At 38.7% G+C, this 15,727-nt stretch overlaps 1 protein-coding gene across 1 annotated transcript in view; it reads left to right on the top strand.

The window, feature by feature from the left end:
* Positions 1–14,781, top strand: part of RNF125 (ring finger protein 125) — a 33,544-nt gene extending 18,763 nt beyond the window's left edge. Inside the window, exons 5-6 of the mRNA XM_021706645.1 lie at positions 10,182–10,289; positions 13,886–14,781. Of these exons, the coding sequence (XP_021562320.1) occupies positions 10,182–10,289; positions 13,886–13,972 (195 nt within the window). The 3' untranslated portion in view covers positions 13,973–14,781. The remainder of the gene's footprint in view (positions 1–10,181; positions 10,290–13,885) is intronic.
* Positions 14,782–15,727: the final 946 nt, after the last annotated feature.

Below are 15,727 nucleotides of genomic sequence, written 5' to 3'. Positions count from 1 at the left end.
TGTAGAGATGAGGTCTCACTGCCCAGGCAGGTCTCGAACCCGCGGGCTCAGGCAATCCACTCACCTCAGCCTCCCAAAGGCACAGGATTACAGGCTGAGCCACCGAGTCTGGCTACCCTTATTCTTAATGGGATAAGGGAGGGTATCATTTTGAAGACTCTGGTAAGGACTAGTCCAGAAATTCTTGACCAGGCAGGTGGCTCATGCCTATAATCCCAGTATTTGGGGATGTCAAGACAGGAGGATGGCTTGAGCCCAGAAGTTTGAGTCCAGCTTAGGCACATAGTGAGACCTTCTTTCTACCCCCAAAGAATAAATAAATAAATCAAAAAATTAGCTGGATGTGGTGGTGCACATCTGTAGTCTCAACTTCTTGGGCAGCTGAAGCAAAAGAATTGCCTGTGCCCAGGAGGTTGAGGCTGCAGAGAGCCATTATGGTGCCACTGTACTCCAGCCTGGGTAATAGAGAGAGACTCTGAATCAAAACAGTCCTCTCACCTCGGCCTCCCAAAGTGCTGGGATTATAAGCATGAGCCACCAAGCCCAGTTGCTCTTATGTATTCTTAGAAGCCCTTACTTTGGTCATTTTTAACATTTTCTTTGTCCCAGCGCACCTAAAGAATATGATACTGAACTAAATCATTCTTATTTTCCCATAAGTAATAGTGATTCATGAGAATGGGTGAATACTCCTCTGGGAAGAGAAGGTAGTTGTGTCAGAATTTAGGGAAGAAGGAGGGGCATATATTGAAAAAGAACTCTCATCTGATTTAGTATAGCAACAATTCTTCTTCCATTCCTAACTAGCTCAATTGCTCTGTTATAGGAACTGATGTGAAGTAAAGACATTTGAGAAAAATAAAAACAAAGCAAAATAAAAAAGTAGAAATTATATCAAGAGAGAAAGAAAATTACTAGAAATTTTTATCCTAAAAATAAATTCTTGGGAATGAATCTGACTGGTACACCTGCTGCTGGCAGCTAGTGGAGAAACAGACCAGTGTCTCTCTTGCCAAGAATGGTAGAGAGTAGGGACCCAGCCACCAGTATACCCTGCACCCAGTAAGGGTCTCTTTGTACACATAAAGACCAGAAAGTGACAGCAGGCATGGGAATCTGGGTGCCTTATCCCCCACCATGTGCCAGGCTAGTACAGGAACTGAAGTCCTGTCCAGTGAAAGAGTGAGCGATTCTAAGATGAGTCAATTCACCTCCCCCAGCCTTGCGCGAGTGGCCAGTCCCACATGGGAAGAGTCCTGGTCAGAGTTGGGGAGACAACCAGAGCCCAAGTGAAACAGGGAACCTACCCACTGGCCTCCACCGTAGTGGCCAGCGCCCAGGGAGGAAAAAAACCTCCTGCAGAGTGAATCTGACTGGCATGCTCACCACCAGCAATTAGTGGAGAAACGACCAGCAGCTCTCTTGCCAAGCATGACAGAGAGTAGGGACCCAGCCACCAATACACCCTGAATTCAGCAAGGATCTCCTTGTATATACAGAAACCAGAAAGTGACAGCAGACATGGAAATCAAGGCGCCCCAACCCCTGCCATTCACCAGGCTAGGGGAACTGAAGTCCTGCCCAGTGAAGGAGTGAGGTGAGCAATTCTAAGACAAGTCAGTTGTTCCCCCACCCCAGCCATTGGTTACATGCAGCAGAGGCTGAAACTGTTTCAACTACTTTAGCAGTGGGAGAGAGAACCTGCAATAACACACCTGTCATAGAGTGGAGAAAGCAGAAGTGAATTCTTCTCCCTCTCTCACTGAGTGATGGAATTATAGAGAAGGGAAAGAGACTTGGGTTGAGGCAATCCCCTCACCTCCACCTCCTAAAGTGCTGGGATTCCAGGCATGAGCCACTACTCCCAGCTTCAATACATTCTTAAGCATCTCCTGAAGTGCTGGTCTGGAGGTGGTATATTATCTTAGGGATTGGATGTCTGTGAAGGATTTTAATTCTTTGTCACTAATGATGCTTAGCTTGGTGGGGTAGAAAATTCTTGGTTGGAATTGCTTTAAGAATGATAAAAATTGGACTCTAGTCTCTTCTGGTTTGTAATGTTTCTGCAGGTTAAGTCTGGCAGATAGTCTGACCTTTTTCTCTCACTGCCTTTAAGATTTTTTTCTTTCAGCAGGGCTCGGTGGCTCAGCCTGTAATCCTACACCTTTGGGAGGCTGAGGTGAGTGGATTGCCTGAGCCCGTGGGTTTGAGACCCGCCTGGGCAACTTGGCGAGACCTCATCTCTACAATAAATCAAAAAATTAGCCGGGCATGGTAGCACACGCCTGTAATTCCAGCTACTCGGAAGGCTGAGGCGGAAGGATCACCAGAGCCCAGCGGGTTGAGACAGTGGTGACCGGGAGCGGCCACTGCACTCCAGCCTGGGTGACAGAGTGAAAAACTCCAACTCAAAAAAAAAAAAAGATTTTTTCTTTCATGCTTACTTTGTGGAGGCAGATTACTATGTATCTAGGAGTTAATCTTCTCATGTGATACCTTGTAGTGGTTCTCTGAATATCTTGTGCCTGAATAGTTGCACCTTTGGCAAGATGAGGAAAGTTTTCTTAGATGACAGAGTTTCTCACGGAATGCTTGTTTCATGGTGTTCTCCATTTTCCTTTCTGCTTCAGGGATACCAGTTAAGCATAGATTTGACTTCTTGACATAGTCCCACATCCTTTGGAGGCTTTGCTCCTTTCTTTTGAGTTTTTTCCTATTTTTTATCAGATTGAGTTAATTCCATATTTTGATCTTCAAGCTCTGAGATTCTTCCCTCTGCTTCATTGATTCTGCTCCCTATGCTTATTTTGAGACAAAGAAACAAGCATAGGGAACAGAATCAATGAATTATTTTTATTCTTTTTTCCATTATTTCAGAATAGGCTTTTTTGAAATTAGCCAACTTTGCTTTTACTTCTGGTACAATTTTATTGAGTTTCACTTCTTGTTTCTCTTGGTTTCTGTTCAGTTTTCCATCCAATTTCTAATTTCTGTAGCTATCATCTGGAGCAGGTCATTCTGAAGGGGCTTCCATTGTTTGTGCTCTGATCACTGTTTTCTTTGGGTGCTGTCTCTTTAAGACTCTGAGGGTTGCCTGTGTTTTTCCATTGATTTTTCCTCATTTGTAATAGGCCTTCAAGCCATCAAAGTTTAAAAAACACACTACATAATGATAAAAGGCTCAATCCACCAGCAAGAAATATATTCAAAAAATATATGCTTCCCAACACAAGAGCACCAGGTTTTATAAAACAACTACAAGTAATCTAAGAGAGGACACTGACTCACACAATCATAGTTGGAGACCTAATACCATACTAACAACTTTAGGTATATCATCAAAGCAAAAAGCCAATAAGAAGATCTGAAACCTCATCTTGACACTCAATCAAATGGTCTTAATAGACATCTAAAGAACACTTCACCCAACAACTACAGAGTATACATTCTATTCATCAGCCCATTGAACACATTCTTGGACATAAATCAAGCATAAACAAATTCCAAAAGATCAAAATAATACCGTGAATCTATGCAGAACTGTGGAATAAAAATAAATATCAATCACCAATAAACCCCACCCCCAAAAAACACACCCAAAGACATTTACACTAAGCAACATGCTACTGAATGACTTCTGGGTCAATCCAGAAATCAACAGAAATAAAAAGATTCCTGGAAACAATTGAAAACAAAGCACATCTTATCAGAATCTCTGAGATGCCATGAAGTCATGTTAAGAGGACAATTCATAGCATTGCGTGCACACATCAAGAAAACAGAAAGATCACAAGTAAATAGCCTAATATCACACCTAAGGGAGCTGCAAGGGTAAGATCACCAAAATCCTAACTTCAGCAGAAGAATCCAGATTACCAAGATAAAATCATGATTGGAGGGCAGAGGAGACCAAAATATCATAGGAAAAAAAATCAACAAAACAAAAAGCTGGTTCTTTGAAGAGATAAATAAGATTGGTGGACCCTTGACTACCTTGACTAGAAAAAAGAGAAAGTCCAAATAAACACACATAGAAATGCAAAAGGCAACTAACCCCAAAGAAGTTCATAAGACTATTAGAGATTACTTTGCATATCTATATATAAATGAACTTGAAAATCTAAAGGAAATGGAGGACTTTCTGACATCACACAACCTCCCAAGGTTGAAACATGAAGAAATTGAAACTCTAAACAGACCAATAACAATACAGGAAATTGATTCAGTCATAATAAATCTCCTCACCAAAAAAAAGTTCTAGACCAGGTGGCTTCTCAGCTGAATTCTACAAGACATACAAAGAAGAGCTGATACCAGTCTTATCAAAAATATTCTAGGCAATCAAGAAAGTTGGAATCCTCCCCAAATCATTCTATGAAGCTAAGCTCACACTGATACCCAAACCTGGGCAAGATCCAACAAGGAAAGAGAATTATAGGCCAATTTCCTTGATGAACATAGACACAAAACTTCTCAACAAGATTCTAGCAAATCGGATCAACATATCTCAAGGATCATTCACCATGACCAGGTATGTTTCATTCTTGGGGGTGCAGGGCTGGTTCAACAAGGAATTCAAACAAAGTCAAAGGAGAAAAGAGACAACCCCATTAAAAAGTGGACAAAGGATATAAACAGTCACTTCTCGAAAGAAGACTTACAAGCAACCAACAGACACATGAAAAAATGGCCAGCTTCACTAATCATCAGAGAAATGCAAACTAAAACTATAATGGGACACCACCTAACTCCAGTAATGATGGCTATCTTAATAAGTCAAAAAACAACAGACGGTGACACAGGTGCGGTGAAAAGGGAACACTTCTGTACTGTTGGTGGGAGTGCAAGCTAGTTCAATCTCTGTGGAAAGCAGTGTGGCAGTTATTCCTAAGGGAACTAAAAATTGATCTTCCATATGATCCAGTAATCTCTCTCGGGACATATATCATTTTGCAAAGAAGACACCTGTACATGCATGTTTATTGCCATACTATTCGTTCTACAAAAAAGACACCCGTACATATATGTTTATTGCCACACTAGCGAAAATATGGAACCAACTCTACTGCCCATTGAAAAGTGGACTGGATAAAGAAAATGTGGTACATATACACAACGGAGTATTACACAATCATAAAGAATAATGAAATAATGGACTTTACAGCAAATTGGATGGAGTTGGAGACCATCATACTAAGTGAACTATCACAGAAACGAAGAACTGAATATTGCACGTTCTCACTCATAAGTGGGCCCTGAACGCTAATCACATAAACGCAAGGGAGAGGTCGGCAGTCACTGGGCATTGCTAGGGGAGGGAAAGAGGGAGGGAAGAGGGCCACATGACAACACAAAGGTGTCAGGTCCACTACCAGGAGAAGGAGGGCCAGCTGGAAGCCCAAACTTCATCTGCATGCAGCCTACCTATGTAGTTAATCCTCACTAGTACCCCACACCTCTATAATAAAAACAAAAACAATTCTTTATTCATGTGGTATCTACTAGGGACTAAGCATGAGGAAATAAGATAAATATGATTTGCTCTTGCCCTAAAGGATGCTTTATTCTAAGGGAGAATAAAATTTAAGTAAGGTATATATATTTTTTTGAGTTGGAATTACACTGTTGCCTAGGCTTACGGCCACCGCAGCCTCGACCAGCTGGATTCCAGTGATCCTTCCACTTCAGCCTTCCAAGTAGCTGAAACTATAGGCATGCGCCACCACGCTCAGCTAATTTTTTGACTTATTGTAAAGACAAGGTCTTGCCATGATGCCCAGGCTGGTCTTGAAGCCATGGGCTCAGGCAATCTTCTCACCTCTACCTCCCTAAAGTGCCAGGATTACAGATGTGAGCCACCACGCCCAGCCTAAATAAGATATATATTATCTAATCTACAAAGTATATGTTTTATTACTACTTTAGAGATGGAAAATGGAATTTTTAGGGATCTGCAACTCTTCAAGGACAGCGTCAAACAGTAGTGAATATATGGCATTTATTGAAGACCTGGTATGTACCTGGCACATTAAGGACATTATCTCCAAATTTCATAGCTACAGTACAAGGCAGGTGTTATTCCCATTTCGCAGAAGAGGAAACGTATGTCTCAAGATCATACAGTTGGTGATAGAATTTGAACCAAAGTTGTCTGATTTCAGAGTATTTTACTGATCTCGATATTCCAAGTGCCTAGCTCCCAGTAGCAACACAATTAAGAGTGCTGAATGAACAAATTTCTGTAACTAGTGTTCCTTCTCTCACATCGCAAAACATTAATATTGCTCTTCTGTTATATATATCTTGGTCTCAGCTCCGTTCTCATTATACACAGTGGTCTCAGGGTAAATTAAATGCTATCTTGGGATGGCCAGTGTTACCAATTGACCAAAATAGCTAGGGCATTAGGAAATCATAAAATATTATCATGCAATCATAATTAATTAAAATAATGTCATTTTACTAAAAATAAGACATAAAGACTAATGGAATTGAGCAAAATTCAGAAATAGACCCTTATTTATAGGAATTGTGTGTATTGAAACAGATCCTCATAAAACAATAAAAAGAAAAGAATTATTTAAAGACCTTATTTAAATGTAAAGAAACATATAATCCCAGCACTTTGGGAAGCCTAGGAGGAGTATTGCTTGAGCCCAGGAGTTTGAGACCAGTCTGGGCAACATAGGGAGAACTCGTCTCTACAAAAAAATTTTAAAAATTAGCTGGGCATGGTGTCACATGTCTGTAGGCCCAGCTATATAGGAGGCTGAGGTTGGAGGATTATTTGAACCCAGGAGTTTGAGATTATGGTGAGCTAAGATTATACCACTGCACTCCAGCCTGGGCAACAGAGTGAGACCTCGACTGAAAAAAATATTTTTTTTTTGTTTTGTTTTAAAACCAACCTAGGTTAAAATGTAAATAAAGGACAACCCTTTTGGGTCCCCTCCCACTGTGGGGCTTTTCTGTCCTCTCAATATATCTTGCTTTCCAAAAAAAAAGTAAATAAAATAGTATCTGTTAAAAGAGTCATTTATATTAGCCATTGGGGAAATGCAAATTAAAACCATGGTGAGATACCATTACATGCCTATCAAAATGGCTAATTTTTTTCTAAAAATTGACAGTACCAAATGCTGGCAAGAATGAAGAAAAAGTAAATAGTTCACATGTTGCTGGTGAGAAGGTAAAATGGTGCAACCACTCTAGAAAACAGTATGGCAGTTTTTTTTACAAAATTAAACATACACTTGCCCTATGACCAAGCAATGACACTCCTGGCAATTTATCCTAGAGAAATGAAAATGTATGTTTACACAAACATCTGTACACAAATATTTCTTGCAGCTTTATTTGTAACAATCAGAAACTGGATACAACCCCCAGAAGGTTTTTGTCCTTTAAAAGGTAAATGGATAAACAAATTGTGCAACACCCATACCATGGAATACTCCTCAAGAACTATTGATATACCCAGCAGTTTAGACGGAGCGCAAAGCCATTATGCTCAGTAAAAAGTACCAATCCCAAAAGGTTAAATGCTGTGTAATTCTATTTATATAGCTTTCTCAAAATGATAGAACTATTGAGGTGGAGAACAGATTAGAGGGGGAGAGAGGAGGTGGTAAAGGGTGGCAGTAGGGACAGAACTGTTCTGTATCCCTTTTTAAATCCACCTATGAGCCGGGTGTGGTGCTTTATGCCTGTAATTCCAGGACTTTGGGAGGTGGAAGCGAGAGGATTGCTCGAGTTCAGGGAATCAAGATCAGCCTGGGTAACTTGGTGAGACCTCATCTCTACAAAAAAAAAAAAAAAATAGCCGGGCATAGTGTTGTGTGCCTGTGGTTCCAGCTACTTGGAAAGCTAAGGTAGAAGGATTGCCTAAGCCCAGCAGGTCGAGGCTATGGTGGTCATGATCGTGCCACTACATTCCAGCCTGGGTGACAGAGTGAGATTCCAATTCAAAACAAAAAAAATCCATCTATGGTTCTCAATACAGTTCTGTATCTTGATTGTGTTGGTGGTTATATGAATCTATACATGTGATAAAATGTCATAGAACTATACACACACACACACACACACACACACACATACACAAATATAAGTACACGCAAAACCTGGTGAAATCTAAGGAAGGTCTGTAATCTAGTTAATTGGCAATTTCCTGGTTTCCACAATCTACTATAGTTATGTCAGATGTTACTGTTTAGGGAAGCTGGGTGATGGGAACATGGGATCTCTGCATTTTTATCATTTCTTGTGAGTTTATAAATAAGTGAAAAAGTTGTAAAAAGAGCTATTAGGCTGGCACAGTGGCTTACTCCTGTAATCCCAGCACTTTGGGAGGCCAAGACAGGAGGATTGCTTGAGCCCTGGAGTTCAAGACTAACCTAGGCAACATAGCGTGACCTTGTCTCTACAAAAAATTTGCCAGGCATTATGGTGTGCCTGCAATTCCAGCTACTCAGGAGGCTGAGGCAGGAGGATCACCTGAGCCCAGAAGGTTGGGACTGCAATGAGCTGTGATCGTGTCACTGCTCTCCAGCCTGGGTGACAGAGTGAGATGCCACCTCAAAAAAAAAAATAAATAAAAGAAAAAACAAAGAAAAGAGCTATTAATGACTATTGTGAAAATATGTGTAAGTACTAGTAACTAATGCTGGCGAGTTATAATCTGTATTGCTGATGACAATAAAAAAAATACCATAGAGGAACAGATATTATGAACCATAAGTACTTATTACTGTTAACCTAGTTATTTCTATTTCTGGTCATTTATCCTAAGAGGATAATCCCCCAAAGTTAAACAGGATAGGTTATATCATTTACAATAACAAATAGCCACATACAAAAAAAAACTTTAGCATTCCAAGTGGTAGGCAACTAATTAAGTAAATTATGGTACATTTACTGACTGTAATATTTAAACAATAAATTGATACATATAAAAAATTGTTATACTGTTGTGTATGCATAGGGACAAGAAAGGCATATAAAGAAATAAATGTAATTTTATTTGTTTAATGTTGCTTTACTATTTGTGTAATTTAATAACATAATACTGAAATATGGCCAATGAATTTTTTTTTTAATTTTTGAAGACGTGGGGCCGGGTGTGGTGGCTCACACCTATAATCCTGGCACTTTGGGAGGCTGAGGTGAGAGGATTGCCTGAGCCCACAGGTTCGAGACAAGCCCAGGCAACTTGGCGAGACTTTGTCTCTACAATAAATCAAAAAATTAGCCACGCATGGTGGCACATACCTGTAGTTCCAGCTACTTGGAAGGCTGAGGTGGAAAGATCACTTGAGACCAGCAGGTTGAGACTGTGGTGGGCCATGAGCGTGCCACTACACTCCAGCCTAGGCAACAGAGTGAGACTCTAACTCAAAAACAAAAAAAGATGTGGGGTACAATTCAGGATTAGGTATATAAGGAGTCATTGTACAGGTTAAGTTTGGGTTTCCCTTTGGTCCCCACTTTGCCTGGTTTGAGATCAGGTACCCTTATGGATGTTGTGTGCCCCCCTCCCTCCCCTGGCAGTATCCCACTACTGCCAATCCCTTTCTTATACATATTTTTTCTTATAGTATTATGGCAAATGTTTAACATGTGTTACTCAGTTCTTTGTTTCTGTGATAGATCACTGAGTATTATAGATTCTAAATCCATCCAGGTTGCTGCGAAGTTCATCCATATGTTTGCCCTTCTCTATGACTGCATAATATTCCATCGTGTATATGTACCACATTTTTTTATCCAGTCCACTTTCGATGGGCAGCACAGTTGGTTCCATGTTTGTGCTATTGTGAATAGTGCTGCAATAAACATGCACGTGCAGGTATCTTTTTTTGTAGAATGGTTTGAGTTCCTCCGGGTGTATTCCCAGTAGGGGGATTGCTGGGTCATATGGAAGGCCAATTTCTAGTTCTTTTCAAAATTGCCACATGGTTTTCCATAGAGGATGAACTAGTTTGCATTCCCACTAGTAGTGTAGAAGTGTTCCCTTTTCTCTGCATCTTCACCAGCATCTGTTGTTTTTTGTTTTATTGATAATTAGCCTGTCGATTTCTAATGTTAAAGTTCACTTTGTTGAATGGTTACTTGTTTTTTAAAATCTGACATAATAATTATTTTAAATTCTTTCTTAAACTCTTGGTCTCTTCTCTTTTCAGTTCTGTCCACTCTGCCGTTTAATACCGAACGAGAATCCAAGCAGTTTCAATGGCAGTTTAATACGACATTTGCAAGTTAGTCACACTTTGTTTTATGATGATTTCATAGTAAGTACATTTTCTTATTTTTACATTATGTTTTTATGCTGTCTGTGTTAATCTTACCTTTTTAATACAAGTGAATGAAATTATACAGAAAAAAGTTCATATATAGCTAAGGTGTTGGGTATTAGCATTAAGTGGGAAATTATGAAATCGAGTGTTTTATATATTTGACTATGAATATTAAAGTAATTATCTGCCTTAGACAAAATTGTTTTCTTTGTGATCTAGATAATCAGCCATTTTATAAACACTCAGATTTGCTTATTTATTTATTCATTTATTTTTTGAGTTGAAGTTTCATTCTGTCACCCAGGCTGGAGTGCAGTGGCACACTCACGACCACTGCTGGGCTCAGGTGATCCTTCCGCCTCAGCCTTCCAAGTAGCTAGAACTACAGATGTGTGCCACCACACCTGGCTAATTTTTTTATTTATTGTGGAGAAGATCTTGCTAAGTTACCCAGGCTGGTTTGAACCCAAAGTGCTGGGATTACAGGCATGAGCCACTGTGCCTGGCCAGAGTCAGATTTAGTTTTTAAATTATTTAAATTTTTACTCTAGTGTCTCCCTATATATAGTTACATGAGCAAGGACTCCACCCCCCCTCCACCAAAAATGGAATTATCTTTTTGGAGGGCAAGCCCTTTTAGTACAAGCTTCCCCTGATATGTGTTCCAGGAACCCACTGTTATCAGGGTACCTGCTGGTATTGTTGTGGGAGGTTGCAATGTGCTTCAGTGGATTTTTTTTTGGAGATTCTTTCAATGTGTTTGCCATTTTATGATGGGTGATTTATGAGCACACCTGCTCACACTGCTGAGTGTTTAGCAGTTTTTGACCAAATACAGCATGACCCTTACGACCCACCTTCCCTATTCACCTGCTGTGCCCCAAGCGATGTTTTCTTATTTCCCGGATGAAAAAAAATCCTCAAAGGACAATATGTTGCCGATGTGGAAGAGGTGATACAAAAAACGGCTGAAGCACTAAAAGGCATCCAAATTGACAAGTTCAAAAACTGTTTTGAGCAGTGGAAAAAGCATCTTGATGTATTGCATCAAACGGAGAGTACTTTGAAGGTGACTGAAGTTTAAACATATAAGAATAAATACACAATTTTTTATAAATAAATTCCTTTTTGGGGGGGTCCCCTCTCATAATTATTATGAATTTGAGAACTTATATAGCTGAGATGAAATCACATCAGTAATGAAATGGCTCAGTACTTGCTCTGCATCCAGCTGCTTTTATAGTATATTGAATAGCTAATAACAGACATGATCTTATCAGTATCGCAAGACATATGTGCCTTCTCATTTTTAATTTAAATTCTATAAATGACAAAACTTGTACTTATTGAAAATTTTAAACTTAACAAATGTATTATGAAAAAAATTAAATGTATACAAAAGTAAACAGAATAACACAATAAACCCTCATTTACCCATGGCCTAGCCTCAATAATCAATTCATGGTCAATCTTACCATTTTCAAGATGGAAGAAAAATGATCTATAGTACGAATAGTTTTAATACTTATGAGTATATTTCCCATGGTGAGAAACGAGAATAGCAAACCAAAAGTTAATATAGTCTTTGCTCTACTTTGGTCCATATGTTGCCATGAGTAATTAATGCATTGTCCCTTAAGTCCCTTTTAGTAAGGAAGTATTACCTATTATGGGGAAAAAATTTTGTTATGTTCTGAAATAATATATTTTATTGTTTTTTATCTAAATATATGAAATATATAGGGCTAAATTTGAATTTGCATATAATTTTTACATGCTTTTTGTCTGGTTTCTTTTTAGGAAACCAAGTTAAAATTGAACAGTTGTTAGAGGTCATCACTTTAAAGTTTTCTCCATGTTTTTTTAATCTTAACCATTATTGTTCTCCAGATTATACACAATGGGCTTGGTTTATATGATAGCTCTGTCACAGCTATGCGACCTTGGGGAAGGCCTTTAACCTCTGAACCTCAGTTTGTTCATTTGTTAATTGGGGAGATTAAAAGCTACTCCTAAAAGCTCTTGTGAGGGTTAGATAAGATCATGCATATAAAAAGATTTGCACAGTTTAGGCATAGATGTTAGGCAAGTTGAAGATGGGATGGGAGTAATTAGGATTATTGGGACCACTCAAAAAACTGAACAAGGTACATGACAGAGCCTGCCTATTTTCTGCTCCATCTCTCTAATTATGTCTTTTCTGGCCCCTAAGTCACACTTGGCCTCCACAGAGTCTGGCTCTGGTCCGTGTATTTTTGTTGATAACAAAAAGGGGTCCCTTTTTATCTTAACTCTATGAGATGTTCTAAAAGCTAGGTTGATTTCCGTGACTGTTCTTGCTACTCATGTTCAGCCTATTCTCAAGATCTTTCCAAGTCCAGAGCTAGTCAGGATAAAGCCTGTTTGATAAGAATAACTTCCAGCCACTCAAAAACCATATTCTTGGGTATGCAAGTCTGAAATAGTCTTCTTTGTTTTGATTTTTGTGTCCTGGGCTACCAGTTAGGCACTTTAAGCATATTATCTCACTTTATTCATTGGAGCAACTTCCATGAGGTGAATGCTATATTTTTATCCTTATTTAGCTATGAAATATCTGAAGGTCAAAGGTTAACTACATACCTAAGAACAAGTTAGTATTAAATCCAAACCTTGTGCTGTACTGTGCTTTATGTCTTTCCTTTGGATTTAGTTTATTTGTTTTTATGTTTTTAGAATGGGCTTTGAATAGAGATTTCACTTTGTGTTGTTTATTTATTGTGGAACAGGAGAGGAACTGCAGGGGTTAGAGTAGTTTATGTTTTACTTGTAGAATATGCTGGCATAAAGTTTTGATTCCACTTTGACACATAGGGAGGCAAAGAGAAAAAGAGATTTGTTTTTAACACTTTTTTCAGAAATAGATTTTCAGTAGTATAGCTGGCATGGGCGTGCCTTAACTCTTCTCTGTGTTACATCTTTGTGTGGAACATAGATAGCACTCTGACCAGGATTCATAATGTTAACTAAAAACTACTAATTGTCTGGGCGCAATGGCTCATGCCTGTAATCCTAGCACTTTGAGAATAGGAGATGAGAGGACTGCCTGAGTCCAGGGGTTCAAGGCCAGCCTGGGTAACTTGGCCAGACCTTGTTTCTACAATAAATAAAAATATTAGCCGGATGTGATGGCGTGCACCTGTGGTTCCAGCTACTTGGAAGGGTGAGGAGGAAGGATCACCTGAGCCCAGCAGGCCGTGGCTGCGTGGTCATGAGCATGCCAGTGCACTCCAGCCTGGGTGACAGAGTGAGACTCTGACTCAAAAAAAACCCAACTACTAATTATATCAGGAAAAAACCCTTAAATTTCAGATCAAGACTATTTTATTATGATAGTAACCAGTTAATTAATAGGCAATAAAAAGAAATAGAAAATGCATTCATCCCAAAGCAAACGTCCTGGGTTCTGTGACAGGATTTGTGGAGCTTTGGATAAGTCACCTAACTCAGGGATTTGGTTTCCCGCAAAATGAGAACATTGCACTGCCCGCCTCTTCCATTTTCTGAAACACTATTGACTGAATATGTCTCATTATTTTTCTTTATTGTAGGATTTTAATATTATTGAGGAAGCTCTTATCCGAAGAGTCTTAGACCGGTCACTTCTTGAATATGTGAATCACTCCAACACCACGTAATTTTATTAAAAGGAAGGAGGAAGGGCCCGTTCAACTGCACCATTTAAGATGCTGCTTGAAAATTGGAGGGAAATTGTCAATGTTTGATGGGCAAAAATGTGCCACACAGTTGTATATTTGTCTGTGTTTATTGCTATCGTGCTTTTGAAAACTGCTTTCATTTTGATGGTTTTGCATTCTTGATTCTTAGCTACTTAACAACAAAAAATAGTCTACACCAGTCACTAATATGTGAAAGAAACACAGGCAAGGTATATGAGTGAAGGATATATCTATTTGCAAATTGGATGACACTGCATGTAGTGCCACATACTATTAATAACTACCATTGTGTTTAGGCACAATAACTAATCTTTATTCTACATAAAAAGATGGAGAGTGAAATGTAGTGCGGACATTCAAGGAAATATGAAATCAGTTCCAGTGCTCTTGTTCTAATCTCTTAATAGAATAACATGAATAATCTTATATGGGAGTCGGAAAGAAAAATCTTGGAAGTCAACCAAGTCCATTTAACCAAACTGTATTATATAATACTGTAACAAAATTTTGTGTTAGAAAAGTATACTGAATTCTTTGACTTTCTATAACTATGCACACCTAAGAATTTAATATTATATTTTTCAAATGTTTGTAGTTTATGATTTAGAAATATTTCTATAATATAGGCAATTTCTTAAGAACCATTAGCTGATATTTACAGTAGAAATATTCATATCCATGATATTTAGTGGAAAACTTTAAGGGTTTTGTTATCTTTTAAATGGTAATCTTTAAAATTTTTTTTTTTTTTTAGAGATGAGTTCTCAGTATGTTGTCCAGGCTGGTCTCATACTCCTAGGCTCAAGCAATCCTTCCACATCGGCCTTCCAACGTTCTGGGATTACAGGCATGAGCCACCATGCCCAGCCATAGCCTTTTAAAATTATAAAAGAAAATATAAATACTGAAAATTAGACACAACAAAACTTTGAGCTTAATGCATTTTTATAAAGAAATACTCTTTTCGAACTTTGCCAGTCACCCCATATGTCCTTTTTGCATCCCGACACAATGACAACCTCACAAAAGTAACCACTGGACTGGTTTCAACCGTAATCACTTCCTTGCCTTTCTTTATTATTTTATCACCTAAATGCATATCTCTATATTTTAATAATGTCTATCTAAAATTGCTTTATTAGATATATATTTGACATCTGTTTTTATCAACAGATTCCTTCTTCCATTTCCTTAAAATTTACCTGTTGAAGAACCTGGTCATACAACCCATAGAATTTCCCACAACCTATATTTTGCTGATTGCACACTCATGGTACAGTTCACATGTTCTTCTGTCCTCTGGATATTGGCACACAAATCCAGAGGTTTGAGCCAACTCAGGTTCAATCCTTTTGTCAAGACTGTGGGTCATGGTGTGTTCTTTCATCAGAGGAAGCATAATGTCTGGTTCTCTTTTTACGACATTAGCTGAAATTGATACTCAGTGCCTGGATCTATTTATCCATTATGGGTTGGAGAATATTCTAATTCTTTCATTTTTTTAATTGATTAGTTAGAACATTGTTATAAGGAGATGCCTCCCCACATCTGCTATTTGGTTAACTAGTAGTAGAGTCCATATCGGAACCGGATAACAAGTATTTGTGGAGTTTTGTTTTTGTTTTTGTTTTTGAAACAAAGTCTCACTCTGTTGCCCAGGTTGGAGTGCAGTGGCATGCTCACAGCTCACCAAGGCCTCAAACTCCTGGGCTG

The sequence above is a fragment of the Carlito syrichta genome, unplaced genomic scaffold, assembly GCF_000164805.1.
Source record: "Carlito syrichta isolate Samal-C Ts95f unplaced genomic scaffold, Tarsius_syrichta-2.0.1 Scaffold315831, whole genome shotgun sequence".
Lineage (NCBI taxonomy): Eukaryota > Metazoa > Chordata > Mammalia > Primates > Tarsiidae > Carlito > Carlito syrichta.
This window is presented reverse-complemented; position numbering and strand designations above follow the sequence as displayed.